Consider the following 23,137-nt stretch of genomic DNA (forward strand, 5'->3'; position numbering starts at 1 on the left):
CACAGACTCCCTCATTCTGCCCCCTGAAAGCCACAGCCACCCCCCTTCCTCCCCAATCCCTGACACCTGTCAGCCACCACTCTGTTCTCCGCATGGTATTTCCAGAATGTGATACAAATGGAACCATGTAGTATGGGACATTTTGAAGTTGGCTTTTTGTCGCTCAGCATCATTCCCTTGAGATCCACCCAAGCTGTGATGTGTAACAACAGTTCAGTCCTTTTCATTGCTGAGTTGTGTTCCACGGTCTGGGTATTCCACAGCTCTACGGCAATTTTACATGTGTTTTTTAAACTACTTTTAGCCTCCTGTATTTTAATTGCTTGTGAAGTCTTTTTCTCCCAATAGACTGTGAATGTTCCTTTATCAGTGAATTCCCATCACCAACACTCCTGCACAAACAGGCCCTAAATAAATGTTTGCCTGAGAAACCAGAAGTATCCGTGGAGAGAGGACAGTCGTGGAAGTACGACCCCAGCCCCCGTGTCTTTGTGCCCCACTCGTTGGTATTTGCCGTGGGTTCATTCCCATCCTCTGTCTTCTGTCTTCTGACAGTCTGCATGGAGGAGGAACCCACACACCTGAAGCTGGGCGTGTCCATTCAGAACCTGATGAAGGTTTACCGGGATGGCATGAAGGTGGCTGTTGATGGCCTGGCCTTGAATTTCTATGAGGGCCAGATCACCTCCTTCTTGGGCCACAATGGAGCTGGAAAGACCACCACCATGTAAGAAGAGGGTGTGGCTGTCAGAATCAGCTTCAGGAATGTTCTGTAGTGCAGTTAGAAAGCAGGACTCAAGGACATTGCATTGGTCACTGGGGCAAGGGCAGCGCCCGGGAGGAGTTGATGAATGTAAGATACTGTCTCATCACAAGAGTGCTTTCCCCACTGCCGGTTTTGGCTAGATATTTCCTCGGCCTGAAACAGCCTGGGAGACCTCTTGATGACCTTTCCCGTTTGGTTCTCAGAATTCTGCACTGTTCCTGGAACCTTAAGGCTGTGACAGCTCCGAGAAGGGGTTTCCTTTTGAGCTGGTTTGGTTAGAACTATGAGCAAGAATGTGGGAAGATCTGATATGTTGGAAGTAGTGATTTCCAGGATCTCTGTCGCTAAGGAGGTGTGAGAAACAGCTGGCCATGTGACTGCCCTTTCTGGGACCTACGGGGACCTATAAAAAGACCTTATAATGGGCAGCTTCACGAGGGAGCTCGGGCCATAAACAGCAGAGTTAGCCTCAGTGACTTTCAGTGTGGTCCCTCAGCTATTGCTAAGGGTATAACTTTCGGGATGATGACCTTTTCCTGTTTTTCTTTTTTTCTTTTCTTTTTTTTTTTTTTTTGTTAATGCAAAATCAATATATGAACATCGCAGATAATTTTTAAAAGGCACACAAAAATCCTACTGCCCAACACAAAAAAACATTTTAATCTCTGAATAACTTTTTGTGGTTTGTCCATTTTTCATGGACATGATTTTAGACTTACAAAATGTATGTTTCAAATTGTACTTTCCATTGCAAATTGGAATCCTTTAAAAATGCTTGTTCTGATAATGCCCTTTCCAACACATAGGCCCACTCCTGGTTATCCACTAAAGCAAAGACTTGTTTGCTTTGTAGGGGTCAGTTCGGGTCTGTCAGGAAGGAATGGGGTTGTGGGAGGGTTGATGCCTCTGCTCTAGGTGCCCGGGCTCTGCGGCCTGGCGTGGAGCGTTTCCAGGGGAATGGGGATAACACTGACTCTTGCACTCTTACATTTTTGTCCTCAGGTCAATCCTGACTGGGTTGTTCCCTCCCACCTCAGGCACTGCCTACATCCTGGGGAAAGACATTCGCTTTGAGATGAGCACCATCCGGCAGAACCTGGGGGTCTGCCCCCAGCATAACGTGCTGTTTGACATGTGAGTACCAGCGCGCTTGGAGAAGCAGACCATCTCTGGATGTGTGTGTCATGAGTCATGGGCAGAGGGGGACTTAAGCATTTTACCTTCTGTGGGGGCGGTTGGTCTCCCCTCCCTGCACAGTGAGTCCCTGTTGTCCTTCCATTTTGGGGAAAGTAGGCAGTGTCCCATCAGTCCAGCTGGTGGATGAGCGCTTGGGAAATGGTGCTCTCCGTTACCGACTCTTTAGAGAGCCAGTTAGCCCGTTCCCTCTCCCACGACACTCCTCCCTGATTCAGCTGTAGCTCCACTGCCCAGATCTGGCAATGCCTTGGGGCCCTTGTCATGATGGCCCAGCATTTCCTGCTCGAGACATTGCTTCCATTCAGGTTGGCCTATCAACAGTTCAGGCCCCCCAGGGAGCCCTCGTGGTGGAGCAGAGAAAGACCTGGGCTCTGTGACCTTGGGCAAGGACTTCTCCCCTTCTGTACCTCCATTTCCTCTTACCTAAAGCGAGCAGCTCAGGCTCATGTCCTCCACAGGGACCTCCCTTCTCGCACAGTCTGAGTTCCTGGAGGGGGCTGCTGCAGGTGAATGCCCAGCCAGCTTCTTGGTCGATGGGGCTGTGGGGTGGGCCCGTTGAAGACCGGAGGCTGAAAGTTGCAACTGCCTGATGTATGGTGGCCAGGCCCGCTGGGAACAGGCTGGAAGGGACTGGGCACATTTCAGCCTTGGCTTCTTCAGCAGCTCTGGTGGTTGCTTACGGTGCTTCTGTCTTGATTCTTCCTATTATTTTTCAGAAGTTGATAAAGTTAGAAAAGGTCAGGGAGGGAGGCAGTGGAAATGTGCCTATTTTCTTCTGTTGTGGATCAGGAAGCACTGTGTTCTGATGCAGCCCGTGTGGTGCAGAGCTGACCTGCCCTTCTGTCCCCAGGCTGACTGTGGAAGAACACATCTGGTTCTATGCACGTCTGAAGGGGCTCTCGGAGAAGCACGTGAAAGCAGAGATGGAGCAGATGGCCTTGGATGTGGGTTTGCCACCCAGCAAACTGAAAAGCAAAACAAGTCAGCTGTCAGGTGAGTGCCCCCTCCTCCTCCAGCACCACCCCCCCCCCACCAACACACACACACACACACACACACACACACACGGGTGAAGCAATAGCTGCCCCAGTGTCCCACTGTGGGGGTGGGTGGGTAGGTCAGAAGTGTGTCCCTGGCTTGTCCCCAGGTGGGTGCCTCCATTCGTCTCTCAACACCTCCGCCTTTGCTGTCTGGGGCTGGTCCTGAAATGTGTGTGTGTCTCTCTCTCTCATAGGTGGAATGAAGAGAAAGCTGTCTGTGGCTTTGGCCTTTGTTGGGGGATCCAAGGTTGTCATTCTGGACGAGCCTACTGCCGGTGTGGACCCTTACTCCCGCAGGGGAATATGGGAGCTCCTGCTGAAATATCGACAAGGTAGCTGATGTGCATTTATTCTGAGGGAGGCAGGAATGGAGAGGCTCTTGAGAAGTACGGCTGTGGCCGTGGCTCATGGCTGTTGGTGACAGAGCAACAGAATTGCTTCTCAAGGACAATGTGGGACTTCTTTTCTTAAAGCTCTGTGTTCCCCCATAGTACGGATGTGGAAGGAAGACCTGGTTTACAAGACACTTAGCGTGTATGCCCTTCATTATCTGGGGGCTGGCCAGAAGAGAAATGGGGATAAAGGGCATGGTCCCCAGAGCTACCTCCAGCATAGATCTTGGACATGTCTCTTACAACTGTGTTCCCCTCTAGACCAATGGCTGAGAACAGAGGCTGTGTCTGGTCATCTCTGTCCCCATCATAGTACACTATATATGCTTGTTGAAAGAGTGGATGAGCAAATGAGGAGCATGGACTTTGGAGCCAGTTCCAGCTGGCCCTGAGACCTTGGAAAAGTCATTTAACTTGTCTGCATTTGTTTACCTATAATAACAGTAGTGCCTGCCTCATAGAAGATAAGTTAAATGAGAATGCACGCAGACCACGTAGCACCCTGCCTGGCATGTAGCAAATTTCCAAATGAACGTTCCTGTTCCGATATCTGTGAGGATGGCTTTGCCACACAGGCTTCCAGATTCTTCTGCCTCGGTGACCCCTGCTGATATATCTGTAGTTGCAGCTGCTTCAATCAATGAGAACCAATAGGGCTCACTTGTCCCATGTCCTTGTGTTTGTACCTGGCAGGCCGCACCATTATTCTGTCCACGCACCACATGGATGAAGCGGACATCCTGGGGGACAGGATTGCCATCATTTCCCATGGGAAGCTGTGCTGTGTGGGCTCCTCCCTGTTTCTGAAGAACCAGCTGGGAACAGGCTACTACCTGACCCTGGTCAAGAAGGATGTGGAATCCTCCCTCAGTTCCTGTAGAAATAGCAGTAGCACTGTGTCGTACCTGAAAAAGGTGAGTTGTATTTTCGGTGCTGGGCTGGTGCTGGGCCCAGGGAGTCAGGACTTGTTGGCTGGGAGTGGCCTGTCCACGTCCACCCCACTCTGCCACATGGGGGTCACCATCTCCCTGCACTGCGGTCCCTTTGGAGTCACATCATACTTCCCATGTGGAAGGCTCAGGACACATCTGCTCCTGTTGTGAGAGTGTGGTGGAATCCCACTTCCTTCTTCCTATGGAGGCACCGAGAGTGATAGAGAAGGTCCTTGGAGGACTTTATTATAGAGAAGAAAACAGACTTGCCGGGGTGAAGAGCCCTCGCTGCAGAATGCTCTGCCATTCCTGCTCATTCTCTGTAAATTTCATTGACTTCAGCTTTTAAACTACAAAACAGCAAATGTTTACTGAACACTAATTTCACGCCGGAAACTCAACTCTAGCAGATTCTGGGCGTAAAAGAAAATGACGGTAATAGTTAAATTTTTGTAACATTGTTATCATTTATAAACTTTTTCCCCCCTTAACTCCTATCACCTCAAAGCGCCCAGCAACAGTGGGAGGGAGATATTGTGATTATTATCCCAGATCAGGGAAATGAGGCTTGTAGGTCACCGAGCAGGTGAATAACAGAGGTGGGACCAGAGCCTGATAACCAGGTAATTTTTCCTCTGTTCACAGTACGTGCCTGAGATTCATCTGTGTGCTGAAACCAGTGGCACCTAAAACATTTACATCCCAGCCTTCAACTGCTATCTGCTTATTTACCTTTTAACCAGTGCCTGGTTACTCAGAGTGTGGTCTGAGGACCAGCAGCACTGGGATTACTTGGGAGCTTGTTAGAAATGCAGAAACGGGGGCCCAGCTCAGACTCACTAAATGAGAATCTGCATTTTAACAAGGTCCCCTGGTGGCTCAGCATAAATCAAGGCTCGAGAAGCACTGAGCCAGACAACTAGGCAGGCAAATCCCATGCCTAGGAGGGTCAGCAAATGCCTGGTGACAGCATTCATCGATGGGCCCCGGTTCCGTTCATGGCTGTGCTTCCTGACCTCCCGTCCACACGGCACACCCGTGTCAGTGGCTTCAGAAGCCCCAGCCGCCCAGTTGGTTGCCTCCCAGGAGGAGCCACATGATAGAGCCTCATGGAAGCCCTCCCTGGCGAAGGTGCTGGTGGCTGTACTTGCTTGGTCCCTGACCCATTCTCACCTCCTTCTTTGCCATCAGGAGGACAGTGTTTCTCAGAGCAGTTCTGATGCTGGCCTGGGCAGCGACCATGAAAGTGACACGCTGACCATCGGTAAGGACTCTGGGGTTTCTTATTCAGGTGGTGCCTGAGCTTCCCCCAGCTGGGCAGAGTGGAGGCAGAGGAGGAGAGGTGCAGAGGCTGGTGGCGCTGACTCAAGGTTTGCTGCTGGGCTGGGGCTGGGGGGCTGGGAGAGGGTGCAGCTTGGTGGCAGATTGGCTTAACGCTTGCTGGGGAGCCTGCGGCTCGGTGTGGGAGCTGGCAGGGCAGTGCCCCTGAGAGGCTGACGTGATGGGGGTGGGGATCTCCTGGGGAATGGATCTGGCCAGACACTGGAGACCAGGGATGAGGAGCTGAGGGCCAAGCCTTGGGGGAGGGATTGGGTCTCAGGAGCTAAGGAGAGTGAGAGCCCAGGAGATGGAGAGCAGCCTGCTGGGTCCTCCTTGGGAGCTATATATAGCACACAAGTGTCACCAGTAACACCTATGGAGCAGAAGCCTTTACTGTGTTCATCTGCGCCTAGTCCTAACAACTGGCTTTTTCCAGAGAGATGTCTCCTTCCACAAACTGTTCGATTAGCCCTTTATTGGCGTAAATAGAAGGAGCCTCCTTTAGAAAGTTAGGGAAGGGTGAGGAATCATTTAATTTTCCTTTACTCAGGTTTTCCATTGAAGAATCATAGAGTTAAGGCAATAGACAAGGCTTTCAACCTCTGAAAGTCTGCCTTCCTTTCACCCACGCATCTGCCCTTCTCTCCTTCCTTCCTCTCACCCACCCCACCCACAATGTACTGAGAACCTACAGTGTTCCTGGCTTTGGTGATAAACAGGTGAATAAGACCTAATCCTTGCCCCCAGGAACTCTCAGGCCAGAGATGAACATGTGGAATGACTTCAGTATTGGGGGCAGGTATCAGGTGTGGGCAGCTGGCTTCTGAGGAGTAGGCAAAGGGAGAAGCCAAGGCATGGCTGGCCCTTGATGGGGGGCCTCTGAGCCGGCTGAGCTGTCTTTGTGCTTTGGTCCCTACAGATGTCTCTGCCATCTCCAACCTCATCAGGAAGCACGTGGCTGAGGCCAGGCTAGTGGAAGACATTGGGCATGAACTGACATACGTGCTGCCCTACGAAGCTGCCAAAGAGGGGGCCTTTGTGGAACTCTTCCATGAGATTGATGACCGGCTCTCAGACCTGGGCATCTCTAGTTACGGCATCTCAGAGACGACCCTGGAAGAAGTAAGTTCAGTGACTGACTGTCAGGGTATAGTAGGTCCCACAGTCCCAAAGCCCGACAGCTGCTTTTCCCCCAGGGCAATAGGATTACCATGGAGCTGGTCATCTGAGTCCTTAGGTCATTGATATTGGGGTATTATTGGCCACAGTTAACCCTTTAAAGTTGTGGTGGGAGATAGCAAGAGAGCTCTATTAGGCTTGTTCCCTGACCTGGCTGTGTCATGGCCACACATAGGAAATAGCCAACGTTTACGGAAAATCTGCATGTGCCTGGTGCTAAACTGGGTGTGTGGGGTTTTTTGCTCTTTTTTATTTGTTTGTTTTGATTATTGTAGGGGCTCCTGGGTGGCGCAGTTGGTTAAGCGTCCAACTCTTGATTTTGGCTCAGGTCATGATCTCAGGGTCATGAGATTGAGGCCTGTGACAGGCTTCATGCTCAGTGCAGAGTCTGCTTGGAATTCTCTCTCTCCCTCCCCTGTCCCCTACTCATGCACACTCTCTTTAAACAAATACAATCTTTAAAAAAAAAAAAACAACTTTGTAACTTGATATAGTCTCCATAATAAGATGAGAAGGTGGGCACTCAGGGATGCTAAGCTAGGATCCAGCATCGACGGTTTGGGCTACAAGGCCCATGCTCTCTTTACTATGTAGCAGCACCTGCCTTTAGAGAGCACAGCATCATAGACCTGGAGGGCTGGGAAGGATGCAGAAGTTGTCTGGCCCAGTGGTCCCCAAGCTCTACCAGGCAGAGAAGTCATCTGGGGATGTTATTGACAATAAAAATTGCAATCCTCAGCACCAGGGTCTTTGCATCAGAATTTCTGGAGGTAAGACCTTAATGTCTGTGCTTTTATTAAATGTTTTCCAGGCCGTGGTCTGTAGTTCAGAGTTTAGAAATCTTGGCGAGGGGTGCCTGGGTGGTTCAGTCGTTAAGCGTCTGCCTTCAGCTCAGGTCATGATCCCAGGGTCCTGGGATGGAGTCCCGCATCGGGCTCCCTGCTCTGCTGGGAGCCTGCCTCTTCCTCTCCCACTCCCCCTTCTTGTGTTCACTCACTCACTGGCTGTCTCTCTCTCTGTCAAATAAATAAAATCTTAAAGAAAAAAAGAAATCATTGGCAAGTTCACATTCTCTTACCATGTTTGAATCCGCGACATAATATTTCTAGTAGTGGGGAACCCATCATCTTTTGATCATTCTGTCTTGGATACCTTATCATGGTGCTAGCCTACCTAAAGATTTGGGGGCCATCGACCTGGAAGAAGACAGACACCTAACATGTTCCCTGTAGTTTCAGAACACATTTCTTTCTTTTTTTCTTCCTTTTTAAAAAATATTTATTTATTTTTGAGAGAGAGAAAGAGAGAGAGATCACAAGTAGACAGAGCGGCAGGCAGAGGGAGAAGCAGGCTCCCCACTGAGCAGTGAGCCCGATATGGGACTCAATCCCAGGACCCTGGGATCATGACCTGGGCACAAGGCAGACGCTTAACGGCTGAGCCACCCAGGTGCCCCCAGAACCCATTTCTTTTGTAGTGTTCCTATGTCATACCTTTAATTTGAAAATGATTGTCTGGATTGATAGTTCTCACTACTGAGGAAATGTTCTCTGGTTAAAAGTGCCTTCACTCCCAAATGACTGGCAAAGTATTATTAATAAATAAAGCTTTTACTTTTTGTCTTTAGGGGCTAACAAGCCACTCAATAATGTAATAATCATGGCGGTGATGGTTGCTCTTATCACATGGGGCTTACACTGTTCTCACTCCTGTTTTTCAGATATTTCTCAAAGTGGCTGAAGAGAGTGGGGTGGATGCTGAGACCTCAGGTAAGCCTCTGGGGGAGCTGTACGTTCTTGGGAAGTGCCTTCTCTAGGCCATCTTAGCTCACCACTGTTGTCCCTTTCCCTTTGATTCGGTTTATCCCATTCTTACTTTTAGTGTATACAGTTGTGACAGATGAGGAAGGCTTGTTTTGTTACAAATAAAATGCAGAATTCCTTCCTTTTGCCTTCAGATGGCACCTTGCCAGCAAGACGAAACAGACGGGCCTTCGGGGACAAGCAGAGCTGTCTTCGCCCATTCACTGAAGATGATGTCATTGATCCTAATGATTCTGATGTAGACCCAGGTCTGTTTGGGAAAGATCTGTGTTCCATTGTCTGAAAGTGAATTTCTTGTCTTGTGTACTCCCATGTTTCCCTTTAACGTCCTTGAGCATGGAATGATAGATGCCTACAGGGTCCAAAGGGAAGTGGGAAGATGAAAACCACATTCCCTTTTCCAGCACTGGGCAAACCATCAAACCTGAAGGAGCCCATCCTCGTCACTTTCTTCATTTAGTTGAGATCTTTCACTTGAGACACATATAAAAGGTTGGCTCCTCAGTCCTCTAAATCCATTTATTTTTTCTGTGGAGACCCAGTTTCTTGCCTAGATAAGGGGTTTAATTGTTAAATAAATATTTTTTGAATGGATGAATGATTTTGAATTAAGTCAGCTTTTAGAGCTAATTGTTCCTTCGACTTAGATATTCTGGATGAGTGTGTCCCTGTGTGTTTGACTGGGATGGAGAAGGGGAGGCCAGGAGTCAAGCAAATATTGGTAAGATTTGAAAGCGCCTCAGTTAGGAATCATTAGTTTAAGACAAGGATTTTTATCCAATTGTGAGGTACAGAAACCTTTCTGGCTCTTCTAGTCCTGCTCCTATGAGTGTGTGGCCCTCATATTTTCCCTGGTTTCAGACCTTGTCAGTACTTAGATCATTAGAATGTGTCCACCTTTTACCAAAATAGTAGATGGTAGACAAATCAACATCATCTGTTCTCAACTCTGTCAGCCTAAATGCATGGCCTGTCTCATAGAATGTTCTATAAGAAATTGAGGATGACTTGGTCCATCGAAATGACTTGATGTACAGCCGTTGTGTGTGAACACTTCTCTTCAGTAGTCTCAAGGCACCTTCATTTTCTGCACTCCTCACACAAGAACCGGAAGGCAGAAAGCTCTACTGTTGGAAGTCTGGGGCCCTAACTTTTCCTGGGACATCGATTTGTCATGAAAGCCCTTGACTTCTAAGAGATTTGACTCTCAAACACAAACCTCCAAGATGATTGCTGAGGATGCTGGAGGGAGGAACGTGGTGATGTCAAAACTGCCTAGATAGTAGGTGACCTTCAGTGTCGGCTTCTTGCAGAATCCAGAGAAACAGACCTGCTCAGCGGGATGGACGGCAAAGGCTCCTACCAGGTGAAGGGCTGGAAGCTCACACAGCAGCAGTTTGTGGCCCTTCTGTGGAAGAGGCTGCTGATTGCCAGACGGAGTCGGAAGGGATTCTTTGCTCAGGTGACAGTGCTGCTCCAGGCAGTGACTCTGGCTTCATGGGTGGGCTGCAGGCTCCCTGACCAGTGAAAGCAGGAGAGGGTCATGGTTATGAGGTGGATGCTGGAGCCGGACTTCCTGTATTTCAATCCCAGTCCTGCTTCTTGTCGCTCACGCATCTGCGAGCAAGTTACTTCTCTGTGCCTCCATGTCGTCATCTTTAGAATGAAGATAATGTGCCTATGACGTAGGGTTGTTATGAGGATTAAAGCGAGTAAGTGCTTAGAATGGGGCCTGGCATTAAGTAGTGCTGTGTGTGTTTGTGTGTGTGTGCGTGTGTGTGTGTGCACAAAAAGGACAGAGTTTAGAAAAATTGGCTGGGCAAATTTAGTTTTCATAACCTGAGATGCACTTGATATGTAACCTTCTTGGAAACATGACTTTTCTCTAAATTGATGTTTAACTGCAAGTTGATGGAAAGGTAGCCAGAGGGGTCAGAAAAAAAAAATGGACAAACAGAGAGGACTCATCACACTGTTGCCTGCATGTCAGTCAGTGTTTACATGCTAAGTCGCTTGGTCAGAAGGAATAAAATTATCCCACTGTTTAAAATCGAGAAGCATAGAGAAAGCGTCTGCAGAGATTCTTCCCTGAAGACTATGTGGGTAATGCAGAGAGTATGAGTTTGGAGCATGCAGACCTGGGTCTGACTTCCGGTTCTGCCACTTACTGGCTCTGTGACCTTGGGCAAGTTACTTAGTCTCTCTGAGCTCAGTTACCTTGTTTGTTGATTGGTGATAGGGTTGTAACGATAATGCAATGAGATAATGGTCATATAGTATTTTCTCATAAAGAAGGATTTAGGTAATGATGCTTTTTGAGGTCAATCCATGGTGACAGCAGCTGCTGTTCCCTTTCAGAGCGTGGGATCTGACTGGGTCATTTAGTCTTGGCCTGTAGATTACAAGTGAGAATACTGAGGCTGCAGCGGGAGTGACTTCACATGGATACACTTGTAGTAGAGACTAAACCAGGCTTCGGGTCTTCTGGACCCTGGTGCATGGCTCGTTCTCTCGGCCTTTCTTTGAGCTGAGCTGGGCTCATGGCCCATCGTGGTCTTTCTCAGGTCTTCAGAGGGAAGAGGCCAGGACCCAGTGTTGTGAGTCACTCTCACATGTGACCACCATTTACTCTGTAAAGTTTTGAGCTTCGTGCCTCTGCGAGGTGGCCACAGCCCTGGCCTTGTGCTGCCAGGCTCCAGAAATGGCCTGCAGGGAAGAGGTTTCGGTGGCAGGATCTGCTGCTTCCCACCTGCCGTGAATGCCTTGGTGGAGATTTGCTGTGGGTCCTGCGGTGCTCACTTGCATGCTGGCCGGTCTGGGAGGCTGACTGGACTCTTAGGGGCTTGTCCCAGTCTCCTTGTTGTGACATTTGCCCTTGTTTTGCCATTTCCTTTCCCCCTTTGTCCCCTGGTTATAGATCATCCTGCCAGCTGTGTTTGTTTGCATTGCCCTGGTGTTCAGCTTGATCGTGCCCCCCTTTGGCAAGTACCCCAGCCTGGAACTTCAGCCCTGGATGTACAATGAACAGTACACGTTTGTCAGGTACGTGTTTGCTTTCCGTGCCCCGGGAGAGAAGAGAGCTCACGCAGATGGAGGGTGTTGACGCTGCTGAGGGCCAAGGGGAGGTGGACTCAAGAATCACACAGTGGAATGGATTTTATCAGCTATTCTAAAGCCGCAACACAAACTCATATCGTATGCAAAGAACAGCAAGAAATTGAACCTCCAATAATAGACCCGTCCTCTGTTCCCGCTCTTGAACTCCTTTCTTTTTACCCTGCCGTCATCTGTGTTTTATGTAAATAATCTGCCCTTGCAAAACACCTGTGAGGAAGCTGTAGGATTTGGGCTTCTCACAGCTATGTTTTAATTCTGCCGGTTCATCCCAGGGCTTCTGCACACGGTCCCAGCTTTACACCTCCAGCTTCTTGTCTGCACAGTACATTTCATGGTATCATTGCGTTGCAGATATTAACGAGTGTTTGTTCTTCAGACACGAATGCCAGCTACTCTAACAATCCAGTGCTTCAAACAAAAGGACAAAGGAATTTCCCTACTTCCTTCCACAGAGTTTTCTTCATCTTGGGCTTTTTCTACACCGTTAGATGGGGAAGCATCTGACTAATGTAAAAGGGAAGCCTTAAAACAAACAACGAAAACAAAATATACATAAATATGCAAATTTGTTCTTCCTTCTCTTAGCCCCATGTTTTTTTCCTGTTTGGTTCAGGTTCATGGATAACTGTGAAAGTATTTTTGAAAAACTGATCCTTAATGAAATTCTTCACATTAAAAATACATGTATCAGTGTGCATGTGCATTTATACGTGTGCACACACCCATATGCACAACTTTCCATTCATTACAACTTACACAAGCTCAGAGGGCTGTCCCTTACCTTGATCCCAAGTAAGCAGTCAGCATCAGCATCTTTTGGGTAGGTTTTGTGTTTCATTCTTTTCTGTTACGAGCACTTGGCACACAGGAAGTGCCTACCAAAGTTTCGAGGAACAATTCCACCTCCCAGTTCCTGGTTTAAATGAATTGCTGAGCTGGCTGCCTCTCGTGTACCCACAGTAATGATGCTCCTGAGGACTTGGGCACCCAGGAACTCTTGAATGCCCTCACCAGACACCCTGGCTTCGGGACCCGATGTATGGAAGGAAATCCAATCCCGTAAGTGTCCCTTGAGCTATGAGACCCTCGACAGCTGGGTTGTCTTATGCTTGTCACCTGGCGTGATGTCTGCTATATTACCTTTATCAGCTGTGATAGATGCCACATTGTGACTAGTATCATTTGTCCTTCGAAACATTTTTATCTTTAAAAGCTGATACAGTAATCTAACCAGACCATCTAGAAACAAACTGAGCCGACCAGGAGAGTATTCTAACATCCTGCAGTGTAAAATCACTACAGACGTTTATTTACTGCTTTAGAGGTTAATATTTAATTCAAATAGCACTTTGCACGGATCAGTTGCTTTCCCTTTCTTCCTTTCTACCAGCTCCTGTACCTAGACGCAGAGATAGGCTGCCATTATATATCATTTGCAGTTTGGCTTATCAGCTTCTTCACTTTACCAACCTGAAAGATGTTCTGTATTATTGTGTGTAAAAATGGACATTTTCTTCTTTTGGAGTTGCATATTTTTGTATTTTTCTTCCAAATCCTTTTTAAGGAAGTAGGCAGTGTATGGATAAACGCAGTGAAGTACCCATGTGTCTCTAAGTGGGTATGGGGGGAGGTGTGTGCGGAGGTCTTTGTGCATAAAGACCGTGAAGAGAGGTGAGTTTCCAAGCTACCCGAACCATGGCCCAGGCAGGTCAAAGGTTCCAGGCTCAGGCAGAATGAGGTTCTGGCTCAGTTATAGCACAGACATGGAGGAATTATGGAGAGTGTGGGAAGGTATAGGAGGATTGGAGAAGGACTAACTTGAATTCCAGGTTTTAAAGGGAAGTTACTGAGTTTGCAAGTGACAGACCAGTGTGCCTGGTACCTGGGTGTGCAAGGTTTCAGAGCAGATTTCTAGACGGAATGCTACCATGTCCTTGCCAGCTCTTACTATTGGATATTTACTGAACATTTGCTGGTACTTACTGCTTCATGGGTGGTAAGCCCTAGCAGCCAGTGTTCGTTCCTAAAGAACAAGATGACCGTGATGGAAAAGGACACAGAGACATCCTCTCTGGAGTCACAAGACTTTTGACAAATCTGCATGTTTCGTAGGTGAGGTAGAAGAATTAGATGAGGTGGGTTCGTTATACGCCCGCTGAGCAGTGTGGACTCAGATAAGTGCCAGCACGGAAGGAGCTGGTCTGGGCTCTGGGTTAGCCTCCAGAGACAAAAGAGGTCCGGCCCCTGCTGTGCGAGGATTCACAGCGCTGGGGCAGAGCACTGCTGCGTGTGCGTGTGAGGGGCGGGGTGACGGAGGGGCCGCACTCTGGCAACTGTTCCTGAATTCACATTCTAGGTTTTACCAAAAGGAGTAGCACTGAGGGAGGTTTGACTGGGATGTTGACTGTGGCATTGAGCTTTGTCTCAGCCAGTCATCTTGTGAAGGTTTTAGAGTGTGAACCCCATGTCTTACTTTGACTTTTCCATCAAGTCATGGTGCTTTAGAGAGAACGAGAGAGCAGTCCACAAATGTGATCCTTTGATATTTTTAGTACGTGCAAGAACAACATAAAGAGTGTGGCTCTGCTTTGTAGAATCTTGAAACTGGAAGGGTTGCTAGAAATGACTATTTCCACATGTCATTTTGAACTTTTATTTTACTGGTGGAGAAGATAAGACCCAAGAGGGTGAGCGTCGTGTTGATGGTCCACAGTGATTCAGCGCTCAGGTCAGACATCAAGGCCTCGTGATGCTTGCAGACAACCAAGCTCTTCATGTACTGAGCACTCTCACCCCATCCCCTCCAAACCCCAATTCCGAGCTCATTTTAGAACATAAAGGGAATCTTGCCATTCTGCACCAGACTCTGGGCACACTGAGCATCACACAGAGACTCCTTCCCAGGCCCGTGTCATCGGGCACCTCCCTCCCTCCACCACTCATCTCCCATCAATCTCCCACCTACCTCATCCCGTTCCAGCCACGCTGCCTTCCTGCTGTTACTCAAACATGGAGAGCCTTTTTTGGGGGGGGCTTTGTACCTGCACTTTCTATCACCTTTGCTTGTAGTGTTGTTTCTCCCCAAATCTTTTCCTGACTCCTTTCTAGGCTCTTATGCCTTGGGAGAAGGCAGTAGTCCCTCTTCTCCCGATTCACTGTCCTCTTATTTTGCTCTATTTTTGGCTGAGTGACGTTTGCTTACTGCCGCATTCCTCTACAAGAACGCAAGCTCCGTGAAGGCAGGGACTTTGTCTTGTTCACCCCAGACTCTCAAATATGCAGAACAGTGTCTGGCACCTAGTAGATGCTCAGTGAATATTCACTGAGTGAACACGGGAACAAGAAAGCAAATGCCGGCAGACTGGATTGACTGGAGTTTGGTATCTGAGCATTTAGGGCCTCTTTGTGTTCTTTCATCCTTAACTGTAAAGTGAGTTTCACTCACGTGGTCTGGGGAGATCAAACAAATGGTGAGGGGGTGGTTGTGTGTTTGCGGTGGTTATTGGTTGGCGTGTGCTCCTGAGGCACCAGGAAAGGCCAGGTCCTCTCGGGTGATGCTACCTTTGATGTCCTCCCTTTGCAGAGACATGCCCTGCTCAGTGGGGGAGGAGGAGTGGACCACCGCCCCAGTTCCCCAGACCATCACGGACCTCTTCCAAAAAGGAAACTGGACAATGGAGAACCCCTCACCCACCTGCCAGTGTAGCAGTGACAAAATCAAGAAGATGCTGCCCGTGTGTCCCCTAGGGGCAGGGGGGCTGCCTCCTCCACAAGTGAGTCACTCTCCGTGTGACTGAGCAGATGGCAGTGCAGGGTAGGCTGGGAGCTGCTGCTTGGGAAGAAGGAATGGCTGACCTGTCATGTCAGGGGGTTGTCTTTCAGTCTTGATCTTCATTCTCATCATAGGGAAAAGCATGTGAAAAAAAGCATTTTGAAGGGAAGACGCTGGTCCACAAGTTTCTATATCTTAAGCTTGTTCCTCTATTTTGAAAAGTCAGCCTACGTTACTTACTTTTTGAGTTAAAACCAGATCACAACACTGAGGATCCGTGGGCTGTGGAAGACCCAGTCTGGCTTCTCCCACTGAGTTAATGTGACAGAACATACTGTGACAGGCCCGGCTTCATCCCTGCTTCTGCCACAGATGAGCTGGTGACCTCAGACAGGCCACTCAGTTCTTGGGCCTCTTTCCTCACCTCTGAATTGCCCATAAAACCTCTGTGGGTCTTAAAACTCTGACAGTTTGTGAGACTGTGAGTCTGGGGAGCAGTTCTGAGCCTTTTTTCTGAGAACAGTTTCAGGAAGAGGCTTGCTTGTGATCTCCCTCTGTTGCTTCATCAGCATCTGGTTGCAGGGTGAGGACCAGCAACTGTAAATGGGTGCGAGAACTTAACGAAGTCCTGGTTACTTCTCCTTAAAATAACAGTGAATCTATTCATCAGTATAACTCCAATGAAGAAAAGAAGTCACTGGGCATGGTCAGTGGTACTGCTCCCTAAAAACCTTTGTGACTATGAAGACTCATATCCCACTGTCTATTGTTCAGTAGTTCAGAATAATTTCCTTGGGGACATCCTTGGTTGGCATAAGTCAGGCCTCTGTGTTTGGCTGATGGCAGCGCCTGAGTCCTTTGTTCAGGGTCTGGTCACACTGTGGTCCATGTTTGAGGGACATGTGTCACTGTAGTTTTTTTTTTTTTTCTGTGTCAATTGTGGTCCATAAAGACACTTAACGCTTATTTTTTCTGTGATGACAGAGAAAACAGAACACTGCAGACATCCTTCAGAACCTGACCGGAAGAAACATTTCAGATTATCTGGTGAAGACCTATGTGCAGATCATAGCCAAAAGGTCATTATTTACTGAACTTGGCCCTTGCTTTTTTTCAGTCTTGACTAGGGGAATTAAAGGTCTAAAAATAGCAGACTGAGTAATGGGGAAAACTATCAAATTGTGGCCTGATGTTGGCTTTTGGAAGTTTAGGATATTCTCCCAATCTAGAAAAGATGAGTATTATGAACTTTCAATTGTCGGCATCAAGGTTAAGGCTGCCTGGTATAATCACAGGGCAGTGCATTAGAAAAATCCTGGAGATCATATGTACAGTATTGTGATTATAGCTAACAATACTGTATCATATACTCAAAGTTGTGAAGAAACTAAATCTTAAATACGCTTACCACACACACACACAAAAGATGATGATTTTAGGACATGATGGAGGTACCATAGTAATCATATTATACTGTCTAAATACGTCTAATCAAACTGTTACACACCTTCAATTTACACCATGTTCTGGGTCAATTATATGTCACTAAAAAAATAAATCTGGATTCAAATTTGAATTCTAATTACTATCTGCTTTACCAGGAGCAACCAGTTATCCTTTAAAAAGCCTTCGTTTGTAGAATAGGTTAGTACCGCTGCTCTTAGTATTTTGTTGTGAAGATTGAATATCATTGATATATATAAAGTGCCTCTCATTATGGAATGTGTGATAATATGGATGATATGTGGCATTATGTAGTGAGCCCTGGGTCAGCTTGGTGGCCTGATGTGGCTGTGGAGCCTTGGAACAGCCCCGAAGTTTCCAGGGCTATCGAGGCACAGTGTTGAATACTTACTTGATGCCCAGGAGATGTTTGTTCTGGCTTCCTTTTGGTTCGTTGGGCTTCTCTGTTAGGTGTTCCCAGTGACTTTAAATGACAAGGGTATATTTGAATGGCAATTACTGTTGAGTTTCGAAGAAACTCCATGTTCTCTGTAGTTGACATATGACCTTGAATTCAGTAAGTTTTGGGACACCTGGCTGGCTCAGTTCGTAGAGCATGTGACTCTTAATTTCATAGTCATGAGTTCGAGCCTCATGTTGGGCATGGAGCCTACTTAAAAAGAGTAATAAAAAAGTTTTAGTTCAGTCACATCTTTGTCTATAAGGTGGTTTTTGACGTGGTTTAATCCAAAGCATGATTTTCATATAAATAACAAGGTTTTAAGATGGGGAGAAGGAAAGACATAGTCACTGAGGTGTCCTTCTATGGGTATCACCCTCCCCACCCCCCCGGCCTGATCATAGGACTCTTCTTTCTGTCCTGGCTTGTCTCCTCGGGTAGAGAGTAACTTCTTTTGTATCATCAGAAATAGGATCAATATTTCTTTGAACTGATTTTTGGTTTCTTTTTCTTTGGCTTCTGCAGTTTAAAGAACAAGATCTGGGTGAATGAGTTTAGGTAAGTTCATCTCTTTCTGTGCTTGCTTGTATTTTGTCTGGACTCCTGTAGTTCAGAAGGATGACTTTGATCCTGGTATCTCGGATCCCAGGAAGTTGGGGTGTGGGGATTGTTTTGCCCCTGGTGTTTCTGCTCAGTGCTCAGCTGCCACTTCAGAGGCCTTTGAAGTGTGTCGCATTCTGATCCCCTCGAGGAGCCTCAGCAGGTTCTTGGAGGTCTCTAGGGGTTTAACAGGGAAGCACAGTGTTGTGAGGGAAACACCTTACTCTATTTGTATTCCCCCCACCCCCACCAAATCAGATTCCCAAGGGGTCCTGGGAACTCCGGGACAATTTTCCAGGCCTTTAGAATGAGACCAAGTAGGTCTTGGATGAAATAAGAGGCATCAAAGCTATCTATTTTCACAGTATTTGAACTCCTTTATCTCTATCGGTTTTGAAGGAACAGGTGGCACCAGGGAAGAAAGGAACAAACAACCCTTGAAGCCTAGAAAATGAGATGCCTTATGTGGCTGCCTCAAAAATTAGCTCTGTCTCTGCTGCCACCTTCCCTCTTTGCCTTTTTCCCAAGGGCCAGCACCCACAGAACTCTGCACAGAGCAGATGCAGACTAGGACCCCTAAAGTGCCTTTATGCTAGGAAAGAGCCATGGCCTGTCTCTAAGCCCTCCCTAGGCTACTCTGGTCACTGCCCTCCTCTAACTCCCCATCTGCCTGCCTTGACACCCAGACACCCATGTGCAGGCACAGACCGGGGCCACCAGGTGGAAGGAGGAGCATCTTTGAGATGAAGGACCATTCTTTCTTCAGTGTCCAGACATCTCACTCTGTGTGTAATCACGTGCAGGTCCTTCCCCCTTGGGCAGTAACCATAAGAGTTAAGAGATTGCTAGAAGTCATCAGAGGAGGCCAAGATACAGGTTTCTCCAAGTCCATCTTTGGTTCTGCTTTGAATAAGTGATTTCACCTCCACAAAGCATGCACACATTCATGTGATGTCTGCTGCTGAATGATACTGTGTACCACACTGTATTTTAATGTCAGGCTGTTCTTTTAGGTATGGAGGGTTTTCCCTGGGTGCCAGTAATTCTCATTCACTTCCTTCAAGTCAAGAAGTTAATAATGCCATCAAGCAAGTGAAGAAGCACTTGAAGCTGGCCAAGGTACGGTGTCCATCTTCAGACATGGCGGAAAAGTGGGCCCAGAGTTGCCACTCTGTGGGAGTAGTTGGCAGGTACATCTAATCACCTTGCCACTTGCTGTTTTTAAGACTTTGACTACAAAGCCATTACTGGCATTTACTGATCTTGCACCAGCCAAGACTGAGCCCCTCAGTGTGTATATTTAATATCTGAAAACGTAGATCAAAAAAAATTTCAGAGGTTTAAAAGCTCTCAAAATAACTTCACTTCATGAATTTAGCCAGTAGGTAAATAAAGTGGGCTTCAGACCTACTTACCTAAAACAATCACTGATTAAAAAGGAAATGAATCATTTCCTTTACGCTGGCAGCAGGACCTCGTAAGCTCTCACTTCATTTCTCAGTATTGGTGGTTTCCGATTTTTAAATGAGGTGAGGGCTCTGATGGCATGGATTTCAGGATCATGGGCATCCGCAATAGTCCTAGAATCTGTGTCTCTGCTTCTGAGGCACAGACCCCACGTGTCCGACGCATCTGCCCCCTGAGTGTAGTTCTGGGTCTTAGGAGGACACCGAGGTAACACTTTGAAGAGTGCTTACCACCCTGTTAAGTGAGACCTCTGCATCTTGGGACTTTCAGTCACAGGGTGTCCCTGTGATTCTTTCAAAACCTGTGGTTTATGGCAACATGAGTGGTTTAGATTTCTGGTCACTTGTTTCTCGGGCGCCGGTCCTTCAGTCGTTTCGTATCTCCCTTGCGTGAACAAGGCAGTAACGATGTTGCCCTTCACCGGGTTGTCCTTTTGCCCTGCCCTGTGAGCCACCCCACCTGAGGCAGGTTTCTCTTGTTCACAGGACAGTTCTGCAGATCGATTTCTCAGCAGCTTGGGAAGGTTCATGACAGGACTGGACACAAAAAATAACGTCAAGGTGAGGCCCTCTGTTCCAGTAGCTTCTTGATGAACAATAATACTTAAGTACTTTCAGCTCATAATGTTGACAGGTGTATTCATGACAGAAAAGAGCAGACTCCTAATTTTACCACAGAGGCCAGACAGTATGGTGATAAAGAGAATTGGCTTTACCTCCAGACGTACTAAGTGAACCGCCGTGACCTTGACCAACTTACCTAGCCTATCTAAGCCTCAGTTTCCTAACCTAAGAAATGGAGACAAGAGTCACATCTTAAAGCTGTGGTGAGGATTGAATGAGTTCAAGATCAGAGGTTGTCGGAGCACTGCCTGGCCGTACAGTCAGTACTCCACATACCCTGGCTGCTGGTAGTGCTTTGCCATGTTCTCTGACTGTAGTGTTTTATCTTGGTGTATGCCTGGAATTCTGAAAATGTTTTGCATGCGCACCTACCTCTGGGAACAGGATTTGGAAGCATTACTTTGTACCTGGTGTCTTTTATTTTAGGTGTGGTTCAACAACAAGGGCTGGCATGCCATTAGCTCTTTCTTGAATGTCATCAACAACGCCATTCTCCGGGCCAACCTGCAGAAGGGAGAGAACCCCAGCCAGTATGGGATTACTGCCTTCAATCACCCCCTGAATCTCACCAAGCAGCAGCTCTCGGAAGTGGCTCTGTAAGCATGGCTGTGTCTTAATGGGTGGGGTGAGGAGAGGAGAGGCTGTTGGTGGAACCATGGAGTAGGGAAAGGAAGTGGGAAGCTGGTTGTAGAGTACCTGCTGAGGATATAGAGGATATAGGTGTATTATGGCAGGTCTGGGTTAATTCAGGTTCTGAGCAGAAAATGATCACTTTATGAATTGGCTGGCAGGGATTAAACTGCAGAAGATCAAGGATTCTGATGGATAAAAACCATGACATTTAGATGAATTTATATAAAGTGAAATTGTCAATAAAAATCCTAAAATAATTTAACTCACTGTTAACACAGTGGTTAATAAAAAACCAGTTTCATTATTTTTGAAACCACTATTTCTAAACTTGGTGAAGCATGCTTTTATCAGCTTGTCCTTTTAATTCCTAAATCAAGCGTGTGTGTGTGTGTGTGTGTGTGTGCACGTGAAGTTTAAAGCCAGCATGATAACAGTTTAAAGTGCGTAAGCTTTGGAATCAGAGAGATCTGTGTTTGAGTCTGGTTTCTAAATTTCTAGATGTATGGTGTTAAATGAGTCAATTCATGTAAATTGCCAAGGCCAGCACTCAGCACATTGTTGATATTCAACACAGGTTAGAATCTTTCCTGTTACAGAGCGTGACACAGCTATTTCTGCTTAACTCATATAGAATATCAATATATATCACTAGGATCTTTATACCAAGTTTTTATAAAATTAATATATATATAAATAGTATGTTATGCCCTGTTTAATGGGCTTATAACTCTTCTCCTTTAGTAGAAGCTGATAAAATTTTTATGTGTTAGATTGATAGGCTACACACTATTGTTTTCAAATTTATTTACAGCCAGAAATTAACTTATTTGAATACTTTCACACTAATACTTCTGCATTATTTCATTTTCAAGGTACACTGGTCCTATATGTGTGAAAATTTACAACTTAATGCTCTTAAGGGTCAAGAACAGAAGGCCAAAGTGAATGCCATTTGGCCATTCTTAGACTTCCTTTAATAATTTCATTATGGCATTGGATACTTTTTTGCCTCATTGAAATCAGTTTTGCATTTTAATTATCAGCATTTTTTTAATTGAAAATAATCATCTTGAACCCTGAATAAAATACATTTGGTCAATGGGTTTTTTCCCCTCTGGGCTATGCCTCGGATCTCAGAAATCCGTGTGCGCATTTGCGCGTGCGTGCTTGTATCTTGCTTGATTGAGTTCTCAGCTGCATCCGTGGCCCCTCATCTCCTCACTGCCTTTCTTTTTCAGGATGACCACATCAGTGGATGTCCTCGTGTCCATCTGTGTCATCTTCGCGATGTCCTTCGTCCCGGCCAGCTTTGTTGTGTTCCTGATCCAAGAGCGGGTCAGCAAAGCAAAGCACCTGCAGTTCATCAGTGGAGTGAAGCCTGTCATCTACTGGCTCTCCAATTTTGTGTGGGATATGGTAAGAACCCTGGTCTATGCTGTTTCATAAGTCATCAGGGCTGTGGATTGGATGGAAGCGCCCCTGGCTTTTCTGAAAGTGCTTTAGGTAGTCGAAATGAATGGAAAAGGAAAGGCAGAGGCAGTTGTGTACTCTCATAACACTGTATATAGCATCAAATACAGAGCTGATCTCACACCACAGAGAAAATCTGTCTACACTGCAATGAATACCACTATCATCACTACCACTAATTTCTTCAGTGACCACTTTTCAAGGTAACATTGAGCTGGAAAACTCTTAGTCAAAACTCCAATGCCTCTACCTTGTCTGGTAGGTTTTCACCTCCAGATTCAGGGTGTTCTTTGCCTTAGTAGGAAATCCATCTTCATTTGGAAATGCTATCCATTTTACCCAGAAGCTTATCTGTCCATTTCACATGTTTTTGTGCCAGCTGTAATAGATTGCTTCTGTTCAGACCACTACAGAGGACTTCAAAGAATTCTGAAGTTCTAATTTTTGTAAAGTGGAGTTGAAATATATCTCCCTTGACTTCCGTTAATTGTAAGCCACACAGAACAAATTTAATCCTTCTCCTACTGCATAGCCCCTCAGGTATTTGAAGACAACTTTCATTTAACCCAAGTCTTCCCCACATAAGATGATATATGAGGACATACTTTGTAATCTCTAAAGCACTGTACAAACTCGAGTGATGATGGCGAGGATGATGTCTGTGCTGATTACACCAAGCCTCTCAGACTTGTCACCCTTGTGATACGTTGCCTTTCTGTGGCCGTGCTCCACATTGCTAATGTTCCTTTTGAAAAACCAAGCCCAGAACTAACCTTGTGTTCAGGCTGTGGTCTGAAGGGTTCCAAGTCTAGAGAGAGTTGATCTTTATCCCATAACTTCATTACTCAGCCCACGGGTTTTGCATGCAGAAGTGACACTGTCTTGTTAGCAACCTTGGTAGCA

General features: G+C 46.7%; 1 protein-coding gene across 2 annotated transcripts in view; it reads left to right on the plus strand.

The window, feature by feature from the left end:
• The first annotated feature begins 58 nt into the window (after positions 1-58).
• LOC130543285 (phospholipid-transporting ATPase ABCA1-like) overlaps positions 59-23,137 on the plus strand; it is a 39,131-nt gene continuing 16,052 nt past the window's right edge. The window contains exons 1-19 of one of the 2 annotated variants that reach the window (XM_057309939.1): positions 59-727; positions 1,769-1,900; positions 2,814-2,956; positions 3,198-3,335; positions 4,089-4,309; positions 5,619-5,697; positions 6,567-6,769; positions 8,547-8,595; positions 8,784-8,897; positions 9,963-10,111; positions 11,567-11,691; positions 12,727-12,825; positions 15,350-15,539; positions 16,523-16,617; positions 17,967-17,999; positions 19,055-19,160; positions 19,994-20,068; positions 20,558-20,727; positions 22,003-22,180. In XM_057309939.1, coding sequence (XP_057165922.1) covers positions 561-727; positions 1,769-1,900; positions 2,814-2,956; positions 3,198-3,335; positions 4,089-4,309; positions 5,619-5,697; positions 6,567-6,769; positions 8,547-8,595; positions 8,784-8,897; positions 9,963-10,111; positions 11,567-11,691; positions 12,727-12,825; positions 15,350-15,539; positions 16,523-16,617; positions 17,967-17,999; positions 19,055-19,160; positions 19,994-20,068; positions 20,558-20,727; positions 22,003-22,180 — 2,466 coding nt within the window. In that variant the 5' untranslated portion in view covers positions 59-560. Of the gene's footprint in view, positions 728-1,768; positions 1,901-2,813; positions 2,957-3,197; positions 3,336-4,088; positions 4,310-5,518; positions 5,592-5,618; positions 5,698-6,566; positions 6,770-8,546; positions 8,596-8,783; positions 8,898-9,962; positions 10,112-11,566; positions 11,692-12,726; positions 12,826-15,349; positions 15,540-16,522; positions 16,618-17,966; positions 18,000-19,054; positions 19,161-19,993; positions 20,069-20,557; positions 20,728-22,002; positions 22,181-23,137 lie in introns of both variants that reach the window. The other variant, XM_057309940.1, reaches the window with a different exon arrangement.

This window comes from Ursus arctos, unplaced genomic scaffold (assembly GCF_023065955.2).
Source record: "Ursus arctos isolate Adak ecotype North America unplaced genomic scaffold, UrsArc2.0 scaffold_99, whole genome shotgun sequence".
NCBI lineage: Eukaryota > Metazoa > Chordata > Mammalia > Carnivora > Ursidae > Ursus > Ursus arctos.